Genomic DNA, 25,727 nt, shown 5'->3' with positions numbered 1-25,727 from the left:
CTCAGTTGTGGTATCCATTTGATACCACTGCAAGGCAACATTGCTTTTTTAAGACAAGGCTCTGTGAGTGAGCTGTCTCCTTTGTTGCAGATATTCTTGCCACAATCCTCCTCCTGGTTCCAAGCCCAACTGCATTAGCAGGTTTTTTTTCAAGCATAAAAGTGGCTTGATGGCTGTTTGAACACATACATGCAGTCCAAAACCTCTTGATATTTTTTTTGTAGACCAGGTAGATGAATTCAATATGAAGGATTATTTTTTTCTCTTCACACTGAACTTCATAAGTTCTTATATGCTTGTTTTCTCTGATGGGTAATTGTATGATCTTTGTGTTGTCTAGGCTCACCCATGACATCAGTCTAGAAGAGTTTGAAGATGAAGATCTTTCTGAAATTACTGATGAGTGTGGAATCAGCCTACACTGTAAGGACAATTTGGCCTTACGGGTAAGAACATCAACATTACCCTATTTATTCTTGGTCATATAACTGGGGATGTAACCCACAATCCTGCCCTTTCTCAAATCTGAAACCTGGATAAGAAAGGAAGTAGGTTATTTCAATCCCAGGAGAAAATTATATCAATATCTTCCTTAAGTAACTCATTTTTCATTTCATTTTTTTAAAAAAGCTCTGAGTATCGGTAGATCAGCCCCCCCACCCCACCCCCACAACCTGGTGTCCTTGGTCAGGTTGTTTGGGAACGTAGCAGTTGAAATCCAACACATCTGGTAGATCCCAGGCTGGGAATACTTAGGTTGAAACTGAAGTCTGAATATGCCTGCCTGTATCTCTGTGCTACTCCTTATACTGCAGTTGATGCCTGTGTCACCCTGAGGCACCATTACTGCAATGCACTCTGCCTTGGCTGCATCTGGAAAAATTCGGGCATGAAGCAAATGCAGGTACTATGCTTGCTTTTATGAAGTCAAATTTTAGGCATGAGGGCTCTAGTCTGGGACTCATTCCCAGATGCAAGTGGAGGAGATAGCCTTGATCTGTGCGATACAATTTTTCATCCTCAGAGAAAGTGCCCTGTGTCAGGTCCAAAGCCACTCTGCCTCGTACATATATAACAAGCAGTAAGTCATAATGCAGTTGGTTTGTTTTCATCCAAGATTTAAATTAAGAACTTCTTATACGAAGGAAGAAGATAGATGTTTGCTTAATGAACTAAGATCAGTAGTATCCTTATAAATATGTAATACCTTAATTTTTTTCAAGTTGAAAACATCTTTAACTTAGGTTAGTGGTGGGTTTCAAATTTTTTTACTCCTGGTTCTGTGGGTGTGGCTTGGTAGACATGGCTTGGTGGGCATGGCAGGGGAAGGTTACTGTAAAATCTCCATTCCCTCCTGATCAGCTGGGACTTGGGAAGCAGAGAATAGATGGGGGCGGGGCCAGTCAGAATTTTTACTACCGGTTCTCTGAACTACTCAAAATTTCCACTACCGGTTCTCCAGAACTGGTCAGAACCTGCTGAAACCAACCTCTGAATTTAGGGCATACATTATGTTAAGTTATGATTTAACTAGGGATAAACTACTACAGCTGGTTGGATTCACCCATTGCTGAAAGTCAGAACCAATCCATATTATATCTTTAATGTCCTCAGTATGGCTTATTAGCTGTGGGTTCTCAAAGGAGTATCAACACAATTGAGAGCTGCCAGGTTGAGGATGATCACATAGGATTCCTTTCTTTCAGACAAGTACTTAGGATGTGTGTCTCACATGTTTTTCATATCTATGCTTCATATTGCTAGAGAACATAGAAGTGATGACTATTGCCAATACTAGACCTGCAAGGATTCAAGACAGATTAGCAGCCAACACGTTTTATTTAAAAGAGTTCTCCCTAACATCACCTATCTGAGGTTATTATTTTTAGCTGGTAATACTGGGTGGGAGGGAAGCTAAAGCCTGGCAAATATACTAATCACTGCTTTTGTATTGTCCTTAAATACTGTAAAGCCATGAAGAATTTATTTGCAAGCCTCATTGTTTAGGCAGATTAGATCTTAGCTGTCAGACTAGAACAAATTATACTGGTTATTTCTTCTGATTCAAGAACTAGAGAGATGCACATATTAGTATACCACGAGAAAGAGTGGCATTGAAAAAAAAAGTTGTCTCATGTAAACCAGAGTGCAGTCCAAGTAAGGCATTTGTACATTAGCATCCCATCAAGCCCTTACAAAGAAGGAACTCTATATTATAGGAAACCTCAAAGTAGTTTTTATTTTGGGATCTCACCCATTTTAATTGGCCTTGCTGGTATCGGAACATTCAGATTTCAAAATATGAATGTGACTCACAGTAAAGAAATTTTTAGAAGGGAAAATGTGAGAATTTTCTGGTACCTTCCCATTGACAAAAGAAGCTCAGCCTAAATATTTTATTTAAAAAGAACTGAAGAACTAAATAAAAGTTTTAAAAGTTGTTCTGTTGTCAAGAAAACGTGTGGTTTTATTAATGATACAGTCACGTGAGGAAAATGGTGAACTTCCAATTAACACATTTGAATTTTACCATTAGCAACATAATAGCTATTTACTTAATTTCTGTAGCTGCCTGTCTCAGTCCAATTGACTCTGGGCAGTGAACAATAATGAAAAATGAGACCAAGCATTAAAAAAATGCACAAAGAAGAATAAAGGCATATTATCTAGAAGATAATAATCTAAGAAAAGTCATTCAAAAAGTGATTTCGGTGATAATACCTTTTGACAAGAGAACCTGAATACCGAACAGAAAAATATATTAATCACCAAAGTTGCAAAAATCTATTAAAATTGTGCTTAAAAGATGATGAGAAAGAATTATGTGCACACATTAAAAATCCTTATGATATAAAAGAAAAATATTAACATGGAATTATTGCCTTTTTTTGTAAAGAAAGGAAAAAATTGCCCTGAAGGACATCACATAATATGTGAGGGTTGGGAATTAAAAAAAAAAAGCTACGAAGAACCTATAGTCATTAAAATACAGAACTTGTACCGTACAATAAAGACTGATTTCAAATAACTTCGTAAAAGATTGAGGTCCTTTATTCAAAACTGAAAGATCAATTAGGCATCTTATTTGCAGAAAATTATGAGAAACCCATTGGATGTTTTATATCTTACAGTTTATGTGAGAGGAGTTCAGATCTTTGAGATTTGAGATGCTGCTGCTATAGCACACATTATCTTTTACTTAGGTCAGGGGTGGGCAACTGTGGCCCTTTTACAACCTGACTTAGGTGGAAGAAATAGCTGGCTACTCTTAGAGCAAGTCCAGGATTGTTTACACTGACCTTTTAAGCTGCAGAGTAATAATATGAAATACAATGCCCTGCTGTAGAATAAAAGAAAACCTGTTGGTTTCTAGGATGGTGTAACTGGCGTGGACAATGCAGCAGATCCACAACTATTATACAGTTTCTCTTATTGTCTCAGAGCTTTTTAAAAGAAAGTCCAATTCTTTAGATTCTTCTGGCACCTGTGAAGAGAGAGTTAGATTCTTGCCTTTTCTTATTGCAGACTGTGGAGTTCTGGCTGTTTGTCCCTTGTCACGAATTAATCAAGTCTTTAGCTGAACATCATCATGACATAGATTGCTGCTTCCTCACTGCTAATGGCAGCCTTAAGCAATTACATTGAGATATGATTTGTGCATGTGTTTCTGTCCCTCTGAACAGGCGTTAGGTGTGGCCTGCACGAGGACAAATGTTGCTTACCTGTTGTGGGGCCAGGGAGGCAAAGAACCACTTCAAGCGATCTCTTACCAGCTGTTTTACTAGTGAAGTAGAATTTTAGTATGGTAAGATCCACTTCACTCGAACTTAATTTAAACTGAATCTGTTTGAAGTAGAAGGTGCACAGTGACACCGTAAAGCATGTTACATTTTGTCAGGTAAATGCCATTAATTTTTTTAAAAATTTAAATGCCATTTAATTTTTAAAATACAAGGTGCTTAGGAGGACTCCAATCAAATAGATCAAACATTTTCAACTTGAGAAGCCAATGAGGTTCTGTGAGAGACAAAAAAAAAGGGGGGGGGGGAAATCACTTGAACACATTTTTTTTTAACATTGGAGCATTGCCTCTTGATCAAAGGGTTCTGGGAAATGTTTATTTTAACAGAGATTCCCCAGACTAAAAAATCTGAAAACCTCTCAACTAGACTGCTATTCATTGATATCTGGAGTTAACAAATGTATTTTTCTTTTTGATAAAAGTCTTCAGAAGAGCAAACGAAAAATATCCTGTGTTAAATGTAGATCTGTAGATCTTGTTACAAATTGAACAATATATGGACCGTAAAATTAGAATTCGTATTTGTTTATTGTGAAGAGCACCCAGGTATAATGTGTGTTCATATATATGTCAGAGCTAAAGAAAAAGACTGGAGACATAGGATAGGAATTGTAGCATAAGATAAAAGAGCACTATTGGAAAAGAAATGTTTTGCAAAGATGTTAGCCCAAATAGCAAGACAGTTTTGAATAACTGTGATTTCCATAGCAAATCTGATTCCACGTCCCAATGGTTGATGGGCAGAATTATTTTTGCTGTTGGGGATCAAGTCTCTTTCTTCTAATACTAGAAGTTATCGAGATAATCGTCAAAGGCCTCCCTCTGTTCCCAGGGAACTGGAAGCTTATAGTACCTGCTCTGAATCTGGATCCCTGCATGCTCCCCGAAGAATAATTAAAGGAAAGGAGTATAGAGTCAGTGATTTTTCTACGAAATATTTTCTGGCTAGTTACAATAAAATATATTAGGGGGGACGGTAAAAAAAATATAGGGAAAGAATTACTAGGTACAGCTAAGAAACATGAAGTGTTGCCCTTAAAAAGAAATGAGTCATAATTTTTAATCCATTTATGTATAAAATAAAAAATAGTATTTCCCACTGTGATAGGCTAACATGAGACTTGATTATATTCTCAGGTGAGTGAGCAGGTGCCTACTAACAATATGTACTACAAATAAATTTCATTGCCTTAATGCTGGTCTAAAATAATCATATAAATAGATACTGTAAGTCAGCAAGAATCTAAGGTTTGCAGTGATAGACAAATTAATTACATCTTTCAATGTGGACTCCCTACTTGTTCTTGCTAGAAAGCTTGCCAAACTTCAATTTATAGAAATAGATTGGATTAATTTAGCCCTGAATTAGTAATAGTGAATTCCTGGCCAATTAAGTTGGCAGAAAAGAAATCAGTATGGGACTATTGCACCTAATACGAACATCTACAATGGGTTTATCTCCAGTGTGTCTATAGAAGCCAATGATTTTGTAATCTGCACTCATAGCTCCAACGAGGATCTTTCTGCTAGCTTTCACCCCTGAGGCAGTAGTGGATTTCACTTACCTTCACACCAGTTCAGAACTGTGAGTGTGTGTGTGCTCTCACTTCACTCGCATGCGGCGCTTCTGCGCATGCACAGAACCTTCTGCACATGCGCAGAGCATCCGTGATGATGTCCAAGTGGGTGGGCGGAGCCTCCCACCACCGCTACCAGTTTGCTCGAACCGGTAGAAACCCACCACTGCCCTGTAGAATACATTTCACCCAGAGATACTGTATACCTGGCTCCTACCCTATTCTTATTTCAGCAGACCATGAAGCCTATTCTGGCTCATACCGACCAGTTGTTGAATAATCATCTAACTACTGCATTGTTTTAGTATGGGCTAGAGGAGGTTCAGCTTCTGTGTTGTGAACCCACTCAGAGTTTGTGTTTATTGGAACAGTATAAAATATTGTAAAATAAATAAATAAAATGTGCCAATGCTTGATCAAAAGGGTCCAATTGGAAATCTTCCAAATGCCCTTGTTCTCAGACAAAGCTAAGCGTTCAGGAAATATGCTTGACATAGGCAATTATTCCTACTCCTACCTATTACATATTATGTGAAGGAATGTCAAAAGAATGTGAGCTGATAACATAATGCAAACTCAGTGGCTGCTTTATGTATGATTCCAGGAAACTAGAAATTTATAGAGATATACTGGTGTAAATGGAATAAGGGAAATAAGGGCTATTTGGCTAAGAAAGTGATGGTTTAAAATTGTCAGTATATAAACCATGATATACAGTATAAGAGATGGTCATGGATCAGGCTGATTTCAGATTAATGAGCGTCCATGCAGGATGAAGTTGCAATACAGAATAGACAAAACAAAAAAACACAGGATATTTTTACTGATAGAAAAAAGTTAGCCATGTTAGTCATCCAAATTAGTTGTAAACCAAGTCAAGCCAAACAATCTGCAGAAGAGCTGTGCAGAGCTTCAGATTTGATTTCCAAAATATGGTTTGGAGTATGCAGGAATACAACATCTTAAAGCAAATCACCTTTTCCTGGTATCACATGGCAGTTGTGGAAGGAGATAATCCCAGGAAAAAGACCCAGCAACTTTAAAGCATTGCAGTGAGGTGTCATAGCCTCATTCCTGTTTACTCTGAAGACCCTTTGGAAATAAACTCCAAAGTACTCTGCATCCTGGTCTGTAAGTTTATGAATTTTCCAAAACTCTTCACAAAATAAAGTGAAAAGAAAGGGGGGGGAAGGTAGGGCAGAAGAGTTAAAAGAGAGGGAATGGTTTCATAGTTTTAAAAAACTTGAGACTCCACTGATGCTTGATCATTCCAACAATCTAACAATTCACTGCAGCTGGAGGCTGATCATGTTCTCAACAACCTTCCCTAAAAACAGAAGGTTGAAAGCTGGACAAGCTGTTTTCCAGATCCAGCAATGATCTCTTGAGGGGGCAAACCACCACTTCTTTCAGAATCAATGGAACCATCCCTTAATGCCTAAAGAGGCATTAATCTTCACATGGATCAGCTCACAAGCCTGCTTCCTGTAGGCTTTGGGCAACTGGGATGGGCAAGGGTCTAAAATAAAGGTGATTGTACCCACAACTCTGAGGATCTCTCTCCCTTGGGACTGACTGTTCAAACTCATCCCAGATACCACTATAAGATTCTCTTTGTCACCGCCTTTGCTCAGATGGATTATTTATTTTAAAAAAGCTTCCAGCCTCATCTAGCCAAGTACATGCCAAATGTGTTGGACACAGGTATCTGAAGACTCTGTGTGTGTGTGTGTGTGTGAAAAAACTCAGTATGTTGACTGCAACTATCTGATCTTTGCCTTGTTTGTTATTTACATGTGTTGTGCATATGTGCATGTAAAAAAGGGATGGGATTTAAGTTACACAATCATAGCCACCATCCCGACTCTTTTGAGTGCCTCCCCCCCTCTTGCATTTTAGATATTGGATAAATCCAATAATTTTGAATTTCTTTCATAACCTATGGAAGAGGAAATTATGAAAGTTGAAGTCCAAAACCTGAAAATGTGGGCAAGGAAGGATGATGGTAAGATTTTTCAGGATCTGAATATCCATCCAGTGAATTCTTCTACTGAAGTAAGATAGACAGCTGGTGAAGGTGATGCACTGAAATAATATTAATAGTATTTATCTCATTATACTAAACTCTTTAAATCTTTAATGGTGTAGAAATCTGTTATTAGGGAAACATATATAAAATAAAGGCAAATCAGTTTTCACATTATTATAGTTTGTTTCTCCTCCTAGTCACTATTTTTAAATTTTATATGTATTTGTATATAGGAATAGTTTGCTATGCTTTGCATATTACTCAAGAACATGCATATTATTTTAGAAATGCAGCATGTTGAAAAAACTGCTTGTTGATCCAAATTTCAAATCCCCAAAGACAAGTGCTGACTAACCATGCATATGAAAATGCTAAAGTTGTAACCTGTGTCATCAGGATGAATGAATATGGTTTGGAAACAGAACAAAAAAATAATGATGGAGCTATGAGTTAAATAGAGTAGAGTAGAGAAGAGACTACATTTTCTTCTGCTACAATTCCATTATATAACTAATCACTCAAACTAATTACTGATATAAATACCCTGTTTCCCCGAAAATAAGACCAAACCGGAAAATAACTCCTAGCATGATTTTTCAGGATGCTCGTAATATAAGCCCTACTCCCAAAATAAGCCCCAGTTAAGATTGTCAGCTAGATGGATGCATTTAGTACCGTATTTCCCCAAAAAATAAGACCTAACCAGAAAATAAGCCCTAATGCGTCTTTTGGAGCAAAAATTAATATAAGACCCAGTCTTATTTTCAGGGAAACACGATATTTCTATGGGGTTAAGAAATGTTTAAAATAATGGAGCAACTGCTGCTATGAAGGAAGTGAAGTAGGCATTATAAAAATATGCATCAAATTGAAGTACATAAATCAATTTTAATTCTGAAACACATGAATGACCCATTTGTCTTACAAAACATATTGCTTGATTAAAAGAATAGAGACTATCCTGTTTCTCACAGTACTAAAGATGAGCATGCAGGACAAAAGGTGGCAAAAGGCATTTAGAAACAAACACATTCCTGAACAAACGCAACAAAACCCACGGCCCCTGGATTTCTCTCACTTTGTAGCTTCCAATTCTACATGGGCTATTTCACCCATTTCTGTCTACCATGCTTGTTAGTGAATTACACACATTCTCAATAATAAGCTGAAGAAAGAAGAAATGGAGCATCTAGTCAGCTGCTGCAAGAAGATTAGACAGATTAACTATAAACAACAGCATGATGAAGTAAGAACAATGGTGGATGGAAAATCTGCAAAAAAACCATTTGTCCACAAGACTGATGAGGCCACAAAATAGACACAGAAATAGAAAATGAAGAAGCTAAAGTGGTCAGGGATTTTAGAATTCAAACAGACGAGCACCTGCCACATAACACCCTAAACTCAGTGGTGGGATTCAAGTAATTTAACAACTGGTTCTCTGCCCTAATGATTTCTTCCAACAACCAGTTTGCCAAACTGCTCAGAAAGTTAACAACCGATTCTCCCGAAGTGGTGTGAACTGGCTGAATCCCACCACTGCCTAGACTTAACAATTGTCAATAAGAAAGATCAAAAAGTCTGGATAGTGGACATAGCAGTAACTGCAGACAGAAGAATAGAAGAGAAAGAACTGAAGAAAATCATAAAATACAAAGGCCTACAAATAGAAGTAAAATTATTGTGGCAAAAGAAAGCAAAGAAAATACCCATAATAATAGTCATGTTGGGTGCAATCCCCAAACAACTGGAGCACCACACAGACCCATCAATCAATTACAAAAGGCAGCTTTACTTGGAACAGCTTACTGTTTGCTACAATACCTTTAATGCCGCCAAACAACAATATGTGCCTATCTCCAGTCCTTGTGAAGTACTCAATAGGTGGATAAAAATGCCAAATCCAGTTTAAACATCTGACTAACTATGTGATGAACAAAAATAATGCACTAGGAAACAACAACATCTCCCCATCCCAGTCCTTAGGAAGGACTGAATAAATGGATTAAAAATGCTAAATCCAGTCTAAACATTTGGTTGACTGTGCAATGAACCATAATAATAATAATAACCAGTCTAAACCTTTGGCTGACTGTGTGCAAACTATAATAATAATAATATTCACAATGATAGGTGAATCTTGGGCCTTCAAAAATCCAGTGTTTTGTTTAGAAACTAAATGCACTTTTAAAAGCTGGGTGTTGCAAGAATCTGGGACAATAAAAAAAGAGATTTGGAATATCAGGTTTAGTACAGGTGGCTTAAATTTTCTTGCTCTTTTCTGTGCAAGTCCTTTTTTAGAACTATGATAATATTGGGCAGTAAATGTCCCTTTACTGATAACTAAAGAGCATATTAGAGGCATGAAGGAATTCCCTTCCATATCAGCTTATTCTTTCAACTTGCCTATTTGCATCATCTAGAAATATTTGCTTTTTGAGAACCTTTTATGGTTTTCTCCAATTTGGAAAGTGCTAAGGAGGAAACCAATACGGAATATCACTGCTTTACAAAAAAATAAAGTGTACCTTTTGGATTTGCTGAGGGTTATTGAGAGTCAGACAGCATACAAACTTAATAAACTCATTGTTAAATATTATCTTTCCACCCCTGTGCTTTTAGGATTTTAGATGGGTTTTGTCCCTTACTAACTAAAATCTTTCTAATTCACTATTGAAAAACATTCAGAAAAAAATGTATTTTTTGAAAGTACCATTTAGCATGTAGTATTCATACTTCTAGAATATTTAGAAGTTATAATTTCATTTTGCTAAGCATTGGATTCTGTATTAATAGAGTCTGGACAATTTGTCATGTTCAACCTGTTTCAGCTTTACCACTGTACTTTTAGGTTATTTATGTAGGAATAGGCAATGACCTGTAGGTGGCAGAAGAGATCAGTTTCTGATTTGTATATGTTAGTACTGTATTTGCTACTTCCTTGCAAGCAGTAATAAAAAGATAGGTGCACATGTGACATGTGACTAAATTCCTACTGGGGATAGGAGGACATTTGATGGATGGATGGATGATGTTTTACACATCAGTGTATTTTACTGTACGTGCATCTGCTAGGATTTTTAATTTGTGAAATGGTTAATAATTATATGCCCTTAAAATTCTAAACTACTGAGTGGGGGTGGTGTTACTGTAACACACTAATACATACATTCCTACAATTGTTGTAGCTTACCAGTAAGTTTATATCCAGTTACATAAACATAAGAAGATATACTTGCCAATAACATACAGTATATCTTGGCTTCATACACAGATTTCACATTTTTATGCTCTTTTCCATGCTTTGAGTCAGTGTTCTTCAAACCACAGGATACCTACTAACATTGTGCATCTAAAAATATTACCAAATTAAAATAAAACGAATGTCTTTTTGTTTTATTATAAATGTTTTATTTATTTTAACTGAACCAGTTTTTAGGTCAGATTCTAAATGAAAGAGTTAGACTTCCATTTAGAGATGAATATGAGGTGCTGTTCATGAGTTATGGCAGTCATAAGCCTGTATGTTTAGTATGCACTGCAATAATTTCATTCGTTGTGGCTTTCCTGCCATTTTTTTCCAGATAGATTTCTGACCACATCTGTTAACCTCATGGTTTATAATTGGACAAATGAAGCAGCTGTCCCAAACAACAAATTCAGAGTGCCATTAAAAGATATATTTTTTTTGTCCTTAACTATGGATTTTCCCCAGCTGTTTATTAGGAAAGTTTAAGAATTAAAGTTCAAGCCGGTAAGCATAAGGTAGGTAGGGGACTTGACATATTTTTTCATGTTACCCTGCAATCTCTTTCTATAGTCGATTTCTCTTACTTTTGCTCGCTTCTAGTACGAGAGGGAAATGGGGAAGGGGGGTGATTGGCCTTTGCAGTTTACAATAACTGTACATGGGAAGCAGTGGATCAGAGGTGGGTTTCAGCAGGTTCTGACCAGTTCTGGAGAACCGGTAGCAGAAATTTTGAATAGTTCAGAGAACTGGTAAATATCACCTCTGACTGGCCCCACCCCCATCTATTCTCTGCCTCCTGAGTTTCAGCTGATAGGGAGGAAATGGAGATTTTGCAGTAACCTTCCCCTGGAGTGGGAAGGGAATGGGGATTTTACAGTATCCTTCCCCTGGAATGGAGTGGGAATGGAGATTTTACAGTATCCTTCCCCTGCCATGCCCACCAAGCCATGCCACACCCACCAAGCCACGCCCACAGAACCGGTAGTAAAAAAATTTGAATCCCACCACAGCAGTGAATATGAAGAACATTTATGATTTCTTGCTTCTTATATTATTTTTTGTACTTCTATCCCCCTTACTTTTCTGTATAGAATTCTCATAATCTAATAGTAATTAATATAGTTATAGAGAAGTCAGCCTGTCCTAACATCTCTCTGTGTCACATGTGTATGAGCTTACTGTACCTAATGTTTTCTGAGAAAAATCTGAGAATAGAATTGGACATAATGTCTTTGAATTGTGCCATCATGGGGGGAGAAGTAGATGACTTGATAGAACATTATGTGATTACTTAAATGCAAGATTGCTCCTAGATCTGGGAAATTAAATCATCCTTTAGACAGTATGTGGATTCAGTCCTTTCTTATGGTGCAGTATGACATTTCTTTATTACTGAATGTTTCCTCCTATTGGTCTAGATTTTAATCAGGTGATAAACAGATCACATTCTCAAGCCACATTTTTATATTTTGGACGACTTTGAGTCAGTCTTGACGCCTAGCAACTGCCTATAGAAGTCACTGCAGTTTTCTTGGCAAGATTTCATAATGGTTTTTGCCACTGCTTCCTTCTTAGAGTTGAGAGAAAGTGACTGGCCTACAGTCACCCAGCTGGCTTTGTGTCTAAGGCAGGACTAGAACTCATGGTCTTCTAGATTCTAGCTCAATGTCTGAACCCTTGCACCAAACTGACTCAAGTCACAACATGAATGAATTCCATCCTCTGCAATAGGCGTCTGCCAGGAAAACACTCAAACCATCCATAGGTGCTACCGTTGTGATTTGTTTGGTGTGGTATATGAACCATGAACTTTTGGAGCAGGGTAGAGTTTCTAATTTGTAAGTCACATTAAGTTACAGAAGAAGCTTATGTATGCCAACCAGGGGTGGGTTCTAAATTTTTTTACCACCCGTTCTGTGGGCGTGGCTTGATGGTCATGTGACAATTATTTAGGATTTAGCAGAGGTACTGGTCTACCAGGCTTTTAACTGCTTGCAGAGCTGTACTGATCTACCCATTTATTTTTGCAGGCACTGGTCTACCCATTTATTTTTGCAGGCACTGATCTACTCATGTATTTTTGCAGGCACTGGTCTACCCATTTATTTTTGCAGGCACCGGTCTACCCATGTATTTTTGCAGGCATCCATCTACTCATTTGTTTCCTTTACTGATCAGCTGTAGGGCGGCCCTTTGAAGCCCTGCAGCAAGAGTTTAAACAGTTTTTTTCCCTCTAGCCATCAGCTGGGTCTCAGGAGGCAGCAATAGATTGGGGGTGGGGCCAAATAAAAGGTAAGAATAATGCGGGGGCGGGGGGCAGAACCGGTTTGGTGACATCATATCATCACCGCTACCAGCTCGGCGGAACCGGGAGGAACCCACCACTGATGCCAGCACAATGCTTGTTCATAAGAAATTGGAACAGGCTATTTACATTTGGAAAAAAAGCATACCATTCCTATCATAGTCATGTACAAAACAATAAAATCCTTACAATTTTTAAAACATTCATAACAAAACATGTAAGCAACTAAAAAAACCCTTTTCCCTGGTTCCAGGAATATTGTCGTCTCCATGTCAGGTTTCGAGCTGTGAAAACATTACCAAAATAATAGATGGAGGCCTCCCCACCTAGTGATGTAAAGTATATTTTAATCTTTCCCCACTTCTGACTTAAAATACTTATCCTTTAATCAGCAGAAAACCATAACATATCCCTGCTGCTGATCCCTGTGGTGCCTCTATTGGTCTGTTCTGATTTTGTGTGCGCAGCACTTGATGAACAAAGCAAATGGATTGGATGCTCTCTTTCCTTATCTACATGATGCTAAAGTGTGGCAAAAACACCTGTCAATTATGGTACCACAGTATGAATGGGGCCATTCTGAAATAAATACGAGTTTTCAGATTTCCTCCTTTCTTTGATCATGGAGCAATTGGTGAGGGGGAAGAAAGGTTGCACTCATTATTTTCATCACAGACTGTTTCAGTCTTAAAATAGACCACGGAGGGCCAGTTAAAACACTACAGAATTGCTGACCGAGGTTTAGAGACTGACTCTAATGCTCTTGCACAGTTCTGATGGACCATCAGCATATAACTAATGGTATCTATTCTTTTCTTTATAACAACAAAGTTTTTTTCTGCAGCTGATCAGGGAAGTGGTGGAATTCAATTTTTTTTACTAACAGTTCTGTGGGTATGGCGTGGCTTGGTGGGCATGGTAGGGGAAGGATACTGTAAAATCTCCATTCCCTCCCCACTCCAGGGGAAGGCTACTGCAAAATCCCCATTTCCTCCTGATCAGCTGGGACTCAGCAGGCAGAGAATAGATGGGGGCGGCGCCAGTCAGAGGTGGCATTTACCGTTTTTTGTTTTTTTAAAAAAAATTTGATTTATATGCCGCTCTTCTCCGGAGACTCAGGGCAACTTACAATGTGCTCAGCAATAGCCTTCATCCTTTTGTATATTTATACAAAGTCAGCTTATTGCCCCCACAACTGGGTCCTCAATTTACCTACCTTAGAAAGGAAGGAAGGCTGAGTCAACCTTGAGCCTTGGCGAGATTCGAACCTGCAGTAATTGCAGGCAGCTGGTCTTAATAACCAGCTTAATAACAGGGTGCCTTAGACCATTGTACTACCAAGGCTCTCCGAACTACTCAAAATTTTCGCTACCAGTTCTCCAGAACTGGTCAGAACCTGCTGAATACCATCTCTGGATCAGGGGCTAGAAGGGAAGTAAAAGCTGCTGTGTTCCCACTTGCTACCAACCAATAAATTTTGACTTCGATGGAAAGGACAGCCAAACGTATTCAATTTTGCATACTTTATAACTGCTGGATGTGGTCAAGTTAAGGCAGAAATTCCTTTTCAGCTGTGATATTGCTAATAATAATAATAATAATGGTAGTTCACTTCCAACTGTCTTACTAATGGGCAAGGGACAAAATGAACACAATGCCATGGGGACTCAAACAACAAAGACTTGTTGCCAGAACATGTCTGCAGCATATTTATGTGGGAAAAGAGATGACTCCTTAATGCTATGCTGTGAGGTAACAGTAATATGAGCAGGCTTTATGGTCTCATCCTGAAATAATGTCTTACTGCAGCCCTCATGTGCCCCACTGTTTATTAAGGATCTGCCCTCACAACATGGTCTTCATTTACTGGACCACCCAATTATATCAACATTGAAGGGACGTGAAGGTAGCTGTGAAGAACCCAGTAACAGCAACAATAGTTGGATCGTGCTATGGAATGATACCCATTGAGGGTTTCTAGTGTCTTCTAAAGCTGATCACTATGGAAGGGTCAGTATAACGGAGATGAGAACACATTTTATGTTGCCTCCACGATGATTATTTAAAACTTATGGCCATTTCCTACTTACTGATTGACGGTGTTTTCAATTACACTTTGGCCACAGCTAAGGAGATAAAATGCCCTTTTTCATTCCTATTATATTGACATAAAGGAAGTTGGATGACTCCTTTCCCACTGTTGAGTTTAGTGCTAGTCACCTTTCCTTGCCTCAGCTGAAAACTATACCATCACATGAAATGTGATATCCCTGTTGCTAGTCTGTGTCTGTCTTCTACTGCTTTTGTTTCAGGACACTGCAATCACCTCCAGGATAGTAATAAAGCTCTACAGAGTTTATACACCTCTAGGGTATTATACAGGATAAAGGAGAAAAAGGCTACTTCGTTTAATGCAGTTAAAAAGAACTTAAACCAGTCTCACTCATAAGGTGGGGCCAAGCTCAAGGCAAATCAGAGCCATGCCAAAAAAAAAAAAAAAAAACCCCGAACAACCCAGAGATGTTGCTAGGGCACATGTGTGACATAGTTGGGAATGATTAAAAAAAAAAAAAAAACAGCCATTGCTCCAAAAGAAATAGAAAATAGAATGAGCTGGAAGGGACCTTGGAGGTCTTCTAGTCCACCCCCCTGCCCCAGCAGAACCTATACCTATACCATTTCAGATATGTGACCATTTCAGATATGTAGGTACATACACACACACACACGGGTCTAGCATAACACAGCAAAAAAGAAGCCGCCTTTATATTTAGGATTTTTGTAGGGACTGATGTGCTGAAGAAGCATTTCCCCTTAAGCGTCTGCCTCGGTCCGCATTCTAGATGCAGGTTCAGCATCTTGGCTTCGTTTCCCTTGAATTGATGCCAATTGCAAACGAGGGGGGCAGGCTGGGAAAGCGAAGAGATATCCACCACGCCAAGTAGCCTTCCCAGAAGAAGCTTGGACATGGTGGGGAACGGCAGCTTTCGCCTCGTCGTTCTACGCGGAGCCGGAGCGACGCTGTGGACTTTTTTCTTTCCTCCCCCTGCCGGCTGCTGCCTTCGCTTTTCAGCAGCTCTCCCTGAGTACAGGCGGCGGCTGCTGAAACGCGGCGTTAGTCGCTGACCTCTCTCTCTCTCTCTTTCTCTCTCTCACTCTCTCCCTTTCTGCCTCCTTGCACGACCCAGTCTCATGATTCACTGTCTCTCCCTCCCTCTCTTGTATCCTGGCAGAGCCACTTGAATCTGCAGGCCAGTAGCGTTCTGGGAGTGGGCGGAGGGGAGGCGAGTCGGCTCCAGGCGGAGATGCTTCAGCTGGACCTGATTGATGCTACTGGGGACACCCCCGCCGAAGAAGGGACGGCGCCCGATCCTATCAAGGAGCCCCAGCCAGTAACCATGGATACCTACAGACCGAAACGGCCCACGACCCTCAATCTCTTCCCGCAGGTGCCTCGGACGCAGGTGAGTCCCTCAGCCTCCTTTCGCCCCCCCCCCACCACCACCTCCGGATTCAGGGAAGGCCTCCCTCCCAGCGTCCCTTGACAACACCCCCTTCCCGCTGCCTTGCCTCTTAACGTTTACCAAGAAAAGGCGATTTTTGTAAAACAAAAAAAACAAAAAAAAAACCCTTCGAGAAGTTGGATTCCTCCTCTCCGAATATACAAGGCTGTTCCAGTTTCAGCTTCCTACTTGTTGCCTAATTTGAGGAGCAGAGGGTTGCATTTTTGGGGAAGGAGGGGAGACATTCTGGGATGATGGATGTCTCATTTCTCTTCCCTTCCCACCACAATGAAGAATTAAGCAGTAGGAGAGCTTAGAGTGAAAGAAGTGGAGCCTTCGAAGAAGCTTTTATGGTGTTGCAGGCGGAGGGAAGGAGGGCAGGATTGTTAGTTGCCATAAAAATGTATTCTGATTATGCTTGAAGGTCACCTGCCTCCTTGTGTTCTCTGCCATTCACAGTATGTGCCTTTGATTCAAAATGTGTTCTACAGCTGAAAATTGGCAAGCTCTGGATGTGGATCAATTCTTAGTGATCAAAGGAGGCAGAGACCTTGCATTAGGTTGGGAGAGAAATAAAAGCATACGTAGATTGAGCAATGCTACAAATTCCCTATCTAGGATTTGGTTGTAATGGATTGCTTTTTTTTTTTTACCTGCGGTAAAATGTACAATAATGCAAGGTACAATTAATTCCTTTTTATAGAATATGCTTGTTTGAGATGACAGCAGCTCAGCTAATGAACTGAGGATCTATTCAGAGAGTATGTGTAACACAGTGTGAGCTGGAGAGAAATTAGCACAAGTTTAGGCATGTTTATTAAAATTCACTGTTCCCCTGACTTCAATTAGACTTAGTTTCTTATATAAAATATTGCAGTCTATGGAAGGATCTCATTTCTCTGGGCTTTAGGCTATAAAATATTCCATGATTGTTTAACATACCTTATGGCCTTTTCATTCTGAAGTCGTAGAAATAAGACAAAACTGTTTCACCATCCAGAAAGTCACCTTATGAGGTTAGTAACATTATATATTGTCTGCCTTGTGCATTTGTTTCATGGTTCTCTTTCTTTCCTAAGAGATGGACATAAAATACTGCACAGTTGAATTTTTTTGCAGAGGTTATAAAGGCTAATGTAGATATCTTGGAAGCCTGACCTAAGGGATTGTGAAGTATCCTTGACATATTAGAGTTATAAACAAAACCACTAGGGCCAAAAGGATAATTTATCATGGAAGGTAGATCTATTGTATCTTCTGAATTGTGCTAAAAGCCTGAGAGGGTGCTTCTGGGAGGAAAGAAAGTGTGAATAAATAGGATTTGCTCAAATCTTAGGTCACCCAAACTTGGCAACAAAACTCAAAATGATCCTAGATGCTTAATCCTCAAAGGAGATAGAGGAAACTGTAAATCTTTGCTGCCTTGTAGAGGTCAAAAGGATTTTTGAAGCCCCAGTGAGGTAACTCTATCAAAACAAAATGATGGATGTCTGGAGAAAAAAACATTACACAGACAGCTATAAGAGGCTGATATAATAAAAAGGACCCTATGGCAACTTAAGTTAGGTTTTCTACAACCTAATGCCTTCCAGGCAAGACAGAACTCTTATCATCAATAGCCAGCATTGGTGATTGGAGCTGTAAGCCAAAACATCTAGAGGTCACTAGGTTGAGAAAGCTGCCTTAAAAAATAATAGATATTAATAGCTTCCATTGAGGAGAGCCTACTTCAAAAGACTCAAGGCAGTTGCATTAGTTGTAGATGGGAAAGTGGAGGCGGTGAACTAGTTGAAAGTATTAAAAGTACTGCTTCCCAGGAGACTTGTTTAAAGGAACTGGGGATGCTCTTCAAAGTGATACAAAATGTATGAATTGTGTTTTTTTGCTAAACTGTGTGGTATCAGAGAATGCTTTCCCTTCTGTACTGTTATATTCCCCCTTCATCTGGAGCTGTGAGTGTTTCAGGGCCTCATGCTGTAATTATTCACAAGCTGCCCATCTTTTATATCCTTCTCTCTTCTTTCATCTATACATCAGTGAGGAAGGTTCCAGTGTGGACTATTTTTTTAATTATATGCTGTTCTGGGATACAACTTCATTTGCTAAATAAGATTTTTCCCTGTGACAATTGCTGTGGAAAATGCAAAGGAAAGCAGGTGCCACTCTGTGAAGCAGATGGTGAAGACTGGACTGGGTGGGTGGCATTGGGAACTGCTGTTCAGTATGCAGTTGACAATGGAGGGTTTTAAAGTGTAGGCAGAAAAATTGTAGTCATATAGAAAAGCAAAAAGATTGCACATCAATATCTGAAATAGCTCAGGTGCTATGAGTTCCAGAAAAGAGTGAAGTGAAGTGAACTGTTATGGCAACTTTTTCAGCTACAGGATACAATTGGACTTTGGAGAGGATGTTATAGGGCAGGGGTCTGCAACCTTAAGCACTCAAAGAGCTATTTGGACCCATTTCCCACAGAAAAGAAAACACCGGGAGCCACAAAACTTGGGTGGACGTGGCCAACTCGATGTCACTCACTTCCACCAGTCACATGACCCCTCTTAGCCACGCCTACCCAGCCGGTCATTAGGGTAGAGAACCAGTTGTTAAAAAACACCAGGAACCACAAAACCCTTTCTCTCTCTCCCCTTCCTCCCCCCACTCTCCCTCTCTCTCTCTCTCTCTCTGCCCTGGCCACTTCTCCATCCCCTGCCATCGCCCTTACCTTCTCAGGCCAGGCGAGGAGTGACTGGTAGGGGAGGGCGAGGGGCGGGACCAGCCAGTGGTGGGATCACCAGACAGGGAGCCACAGCAGAGGGCCCAAAGAGCTGCATGTGGCTCCGGAGCCACAGGTTGCTGACCCCTGTTATAGGGACTCTGAAGTAGTGGTATCAAGGGAAAGGCTGTGGTAATGATTGTAACCAGGCACAAACCCCCTATTTCTCAGAAGGCAAGATGATGAACACGGTCTCAGCTCCATCTCACCAGTGGACCTGCTATTCCTGCAGTTCCCCACCTTTTCTTTGGGTTAGTAAAGAAGCATTTTCCAAATAGAGCACAAGGCATCATTTGTATTTGTTAGGAGTGTTGCTGAGCTTTATAGGAGGCCCAAAGAATTTTTGGAAAGAAGATTGCAAAGTAGAAATGAAGATGTAACGGGCAACAAAGATCTGGGCCCTGGCTGAAGGGACTGGGTAGTTTCTTAGACAAACCAAGAGATGATGATGATGATGATGATGATAATAATAATAATAATAATTATTATTATTATTATTATTATTATTATTATTATTATTATTATTATTATTATTTTATTTCTATACCACCCTTCTCCCGAAGGACTCAGGGCGGTGTACAGCCTATTTAAAAACACAAGACAAACATCAATTTAAAATTATTAAATAAATTTGGCTCCATTTAAAACCCCAGAAAGTCTAGTTGCCTGTTGAAAAGGCACCTTTGGGATAAAAACAATAATAGTGACATTGTGTCTCTAGTCCAGAACTGAAAAGTCCAGTTGCCTCTTGAAAAAGTACCTTTGGGACAACTGTGTCCTGGATGACTGAGAATCTCCATAGACATTTATTGTTTTTAATTACATTTTTTTAAAAAGCAACCGGCATTGGGAACTTCTCTCTAGATTATTGCAAACTGAAAATTGTTTCACTAGTATAGATAGCCCATGTGTTCCTTGCAAATTTTACTAAAGAGGCCAAACTTTGTGCAGTTCGGAATAAGCTTTAATGTCAGCACATCAATAAAACTTCCTATTGTCCATGGCTGGAGTTTCTAGCTTAAAAGAAAAAGAGGGGGGGAAAACCCATCACAGTTATTGAGGAAAATCACAAGCATATTGCAGGGTGGGGAAGTTAATCTTTTTTCTCACATTATTTTTTTCTATCCTATGGCCAAGTTGTGCTTGGAGGAGATCTATTTTCAAATTTCTACTTATCACAAAGCTCACTCAGTGACTTAGACCAGCTTTTCACACTGTTTTAGGCAACCAACCTCAGAAATCAGAGTAATATAGTTGCTACCTTTTGCCCATTGATAGAAAATATCTGTTAATGTACCTTCTGCTATAACTAATACTATCAATAGTAATTAAACATCTGTTGAATAACTTTCAGAATCTCAGCTCTTAAAATATTTTGAGACAACCGGGTTTTGAAGCCAATTCTGGCATTCTGAGGAATATAACTGTTTGAGCCAAATACTTTGAAACTGAATTTAGCTAAAATTTTAAGTGTACTTTTACAGGTTTTGGAAGGAGGAACATAATCATACCAAGGAAGAAACATAAGAGTTGTTGGGCATCTGGGGATCTGGGAATTTTTTTACCTGAGGTGATTGGAATAATAGTAAAAAGGTGCATTGCTGTGCTTATCAAAAAGCACAGAGAAGAAAAAAAACAATTTAAAAATTGCTGAGTTTCAAACCAACAGCCTTCTGTTACCAAGGCAAGAGTTATTATACCTGTGGTATTTGTTTTTCAGTGTTTTAACCTTGTATATAAACAAATTCAGTTTAATATTTGTGTATACACACACACACACACACACACACACACTTGCACACCCACACACACACACACAGAGACACAAACAAACAAAGGAAGACTTCCCTACAGGAAGAAAAGTGACCAGTCATTTACTTTCCTGGAAAAGAAAGGTGAGAGGCACAGATGCCCAACAGTAGCTTACCATTAAGACTAAATACCTTGCAAGCTGTCACAGTAGTGACTCCATCTGGACACGATTTTCTTAAACCGGCTTAGAGTCAAGATGGCATGAGACTGGACAGGAGCAGCTTAAATTCCAAAAGCAGATATGCCCTTCAATGATCTTCCAGAATTAAATGTTGACTGTGCATAGTCTCAAACACTTTCAGTGCAAGAGGGGTCTTTTGATACTCTTATCACTTCATTGCAATGAAGTAGGACTAAATTGCATCAAATGAGGTAACCAATTTATAGATATATTTATAAAATAACTACTGTGTCCCAATGTCATAAAAATATAGGACAGGAAAGTGAGTGCCATGCTTGAAGCTTCTGATGCATTTGTATCTCTTCAATTTACACTTGACCTGGCTGTAGAAAAAAAATTGTGGGGGAGGAGGAGAAAAAAGAGGGGGAAGCCATTTTAGCAAAGTCAAAGTCTAGCAAAGTCAGCAGTATTACTGAATGCATTGGTTAAGTTTTGCTTCTGAGACCAATTCAAAGTGCTGGTTATGAATTCTAAAGCTTTTATGGCTTGGCTTCTAGGTTCATACAAAATATATTTATTTATATATCAAATTTACAGACCACCCATTTCATTATAGAATGACTCTGGGCAGTGTACAACCTCCCACATAGTTTTTGCCCATTTGATTTTTGAAGGAAAGCATATTGAGGGCTCCTACTCTACCTGAGGTGTTAAAGGTGTGGACTGATGATGTAACAATTTCTCAGTGATAGAGATAGACAGTCTGGCAGTACCAGGATTGAGGCAGGAATGGACAGGATAAAACAGCTTCTATAAGTAATTCACTGAGATATGCAGTTTGTTTCCCACCGGCCCAAGGTTGACTCAGCCTTCCATCCTTCCGAGGTTGGTAAAATAAGGACCCAGATTGTTGGGGGCAATATGCTGACTCTGTAAACCGCTTAGAGAGGGCTGTAAAACACCATGAAGTGGTATATAAGTCTAAGTGCTATTGCTATATGCATAATACAAGACAGTTAGGAAAGTGAAGTGTATCAAAAGTGGATGAGATTGAAGGGAGGAGTACAATGAGCTTCAGTATCTTTACATTAATTAATTAATTAATTAATTTAATTAATTAATTAATTTTACATATTATGCCACCTATCTCCCCTACAAGGGAACACTGGGCAGCTATGCACCGAAGTATGAGAGCAGAACTAAATATTCTAGAATGCAAATGCCATTTAAAAGAGCCTTGGTAGTACAGGGGTTTAAGGCACCCTGTTATTAAGCTTATTAAGACCAGCTGCCTGAAATTACTGCAGGGTTCGAATCTCGCCAAGGCTCAAGGTTGACTCAGCCTTCCATCCTTTCTAAGGTAGGTGAAATGAGGACCCAGTTTGTGGGGGCAATAAGCTGACTTTATAAATATACAAAAGGATGAAGGCTATTGCTGAGCACATTGTAAGCCGCACTGAGTCTTCGGAGAAGGGCGGCATATAAATCAAAATTTAAAAAAAATTTTTTTTTAAAAAAAGGCATACATATTTCACAACTCTATGCACATTTACTGCTTTGTTAAATGTTTTGTTTTGTTACCAAAATTTCCCATTCATGTGATTCTTCACTCTCATAAGAAGGTATCTGTGCATTTCCCGCTCTTTGTAGCGAAGATTGGTAAATGAGATAGAAGTAGTGAGTGGGATGTTGTGGCATGCCAGAATGCTGAATGAAGGCCTTTTGATCTGATAATAAAATCTGTACAACAGTGGAGGTTGTGGATTCTCCATCCCTGGAAATTTCTCATGGATGGTTTAATTGGTCTGCTTGAGAGCATTACAGAGTTGGACTAGAGATTGGACTAAACTCCTTGTGGCCCTTCCAGCTCTACAGTTGATTCAATGAGGAAATATGGAAACTAAGTGGTACCTCATTGTTGGAGTGATATGAGGGTGAGAGTGATGCTCAATTGTAAGAGTCTGGTGCTTTCCCAGTTCTTTTCTTCCCCTTTTTAAAAAGCCCTCCAAAATACTATCTGCACTCTGTCTTTTGACTGAGAGCATTTAGAGTCCTCCATCTGGCCGCAGCCTGAATTAAATGAGAGACAACAGGGTAGGAGTTAAACATATGTGTAATTCAGTTCCCCTTTATAGTAACCAACTGATTGAAGAGGCCCCAGAAAGGGAAGGCTTAAGCTTCGTCGATTTCTTGTAGCCTACTGCATCACCTCAGCTTTTCCCTTCTCCTGTTTCTATGCCTGCTACAAGGAGGCTGCAGATGCAGAGCAACAGATGGAGGGAGTGATGGGATCCCTCTGAATAGCCCTCTTTCCCACATGCACACTGACAATAGCTCACTGGGTGTGTGTGTGTGAGAGAGAGAGAGAGGCCAGTGTAGGAGGAGAAGCGATGGGCCTCTTTGTGCCATGAGCCACTTTCCCTTGCAGATACAAGCCTTCTTTGTTCTTTTCTTCAGGACACTCTGAATAACAACTCTCTGGGGAAAAAGCACAGTTGGCAGGAACGAGTGTCTCGGTCATCATCCCCCCTGAAAACGGGTGAGTTCATCTCTCAGCACAGGCAGATTTGCTTCCCCCCTCCCCATCCTCTTCTGCCTGCTGGAACAGTCCCCAATGCTTGGACCTCCTCCTTATAATCTTCTAATGTTCTTTTCACTTTGGCTGGCATCTTGCAAGGAATGCTGTAGTTTTATTAATTGACTACTTGGACTCAAGCCATTTGAGAGCTGGCTTTTTGTGCCTCGATTCCTTTAGGCCAGCATTTTTCTTTTTCCTTTTTTTTTTTTTTAACATGAGTCAAACTCACAGAACAGCACTTTGGGGGATGTGATGTGTTGACATGAGCATGACATGTATTGGACTTAGATTCAGATGCCTTGTCAAACTTGAAGTTGTCATTAAGCACATCAGTCTCTCGATCTAAGGTATTTCATAGTTTTGTTGTAAGGGGAAATTGCAAAGTCATATCCATTTGACTTCATTAAGTGGAAGGATAAAAGTGATAGAAACTTCATGGATGTCATCTTCCAAGTCAGAGAGAGAGAGAGAGATCTATAGTTATGCACACACATGCAGTGTGTAAGTTAACATAAGCACCTTTCAGTTCTCAGAAACAATGTGTTTATTGGCTCCCAGTTGTAAGGTATTGTTCCAGGCACTGGCCTTTCTAAGACAAAACCATTTTGGATTGGGAATAGAAACACTTAGGGTACTCAAATGTATTTGTTACTGACTATGATTATTCAGGTGGGTCAAAGTCAAACCTGACTTGACTTTGATAGGTGGGTATTTTAATATTCAGTTGGCAATGTAAGTAGGATTTATCTCTTAATCCTCTGGATGTACTCTGTGAAATATGTAGATACAGCTCCAGTGGTTTTACCATGCTTTGAATGAACTATGAGAAGTGTATCAAAACATTGTTATCTGTATCTTGTTGGTTATTTTACGTGTTCCTTCCTTCTCCTTGCTTTTTAACCTGCCTACAGGTGAGCAGACACCGCCCCATGACCATATTTGCCTGAGCGATGAGGTCACTCACCAAAATAGCACAGCCTCCACCAAAGATCGGGGTACATCAACAGAGAGCCCATGCCGACGTACAGCTTCAACACAGATTGCATCAGCCTGCATGGCCTCCTCTCGAGCATCTGACAAGCAGCAGGCTATCAACCGCCTCCCATCCCAGAACCCCACTGTGGTGGTAGTAACAAGAGGACCAGAAGCTTATCGGGATCGTATTCGCTACCAGACTGATGTGAGATTGGAAGCTACTGAGGAGATTTACCTAACACCAGTACAAAAGAATTTGGACCCTCTGGAGTCTGAGAAGCCATTCATGTCACAGTCCAGTGACAACCGGATGTCCATTAGCTCTGACATAGACACTTCCGGCTACCCACAAATGACAGGAAAACCCAATTCCTCAATCAGTGAGGAGGATGAGGTGCTGGATTACTTATCTTCACCTGACAAAATGAACACACCACGGACTGTGTACAGCAGCAGTAATGGTGGCTATCGGCCTCGCCATAGTTTCCAGAGGGCATCGGTGAGCTCTGATACCAGCGCCCTCTCCTACGACTCAGTCAAATACACACTTGTGGTGGATGAGGATGTGCAGCTCGAACTTGTTAGTCTGAAACAGTGTTACTCAGGTTACAGTGACGAGAGTGATTCAGCCACCGTCTACGACAACTGTGTCTCCTCACCATATGAATCAGCCATTGGGGAGGAGTATGAAGAAGATGCCCTGAAACGTGATTCTGTTTGTCTCTCTGAGGATTCCACCCCTGAGGCAGACATCCACTTCTCCAAGAAGTTCCTCAATGTCTTCATGAGTGGCCGGTCACGTTCCTCCAGTGAGTGCTGGGCATTTCCCACAGGCCCTAGAAAGAAGGGAGAGGGTAGGAGGGATTGAGAGCCTCATGTGAGACAGGAATCTTTCACTTGCCAAGGGTTTGAATCCTGTTATAATGAGAGTTATGACAAGGTTGCTAGGTGTACAAAAGAAAATTCCGCAAGAAACAGCATCCTTAATTTCCAGTCTGGTTTCAC

The 25,727-nt window shown here is 39.9% G+C and overlaps 1 protein-coding gene across 4 annotated transcripts in view; it reads left to right on the top strand.

Annotated features, from left to right (window-relative positions):
- Positions 1 to 25,727, top strand: part of MAPK8IP1 (mitogen-activated protein kinase 8 interacting protein 1) — a 58,816-nt gene that overhangs the window by 17,235 nt on the left and 15,854 nt on the right. For 3 of the 4 annotated variants that reach the window (XM_087876747.1, XM_034417432.3, XM_087876756.1), the window contains exons 2-5: positions 341 to 446; positions 16,197 to 16,427; positions 23,627 to 23,708; positions 24,659 to 25,531. In XM_087876747.1, coding sequence (XP_087732873.1) covers positions 341 to 446; positions 16,197 to 16,427; positions 23,627 to 23,708; positions 24,659 to 25,531 — 1,292 coding nt within the window. The remainder of the gene's footprint in view (positions 1 to 340; positions 447 to 16,196; positions 16,428 to 23,626; positions 23,709 to 24,658; positions 25,532 to 25,727) is intronic. The other variant, XM_087876753.1, reaches the window with a different exon arrangement.

This window comes from Pantherophis guttatus, chromosome 1, assembly GCF_059756535.1.
Source record: "Pantherophis guttatus breed Tessera chromosome 1, ASM5975653v1, whole genome shotgun sequence".
Lineage (NCBI taxonomy): Eukaryota > Metazoa > Chordata > Lepidosauria > Squamata > Colubridae > Pantherophis > Pantherophis guttatus.
This window is presented reverse-complemented; position numbering and strand designations above follow the sequence as displayed.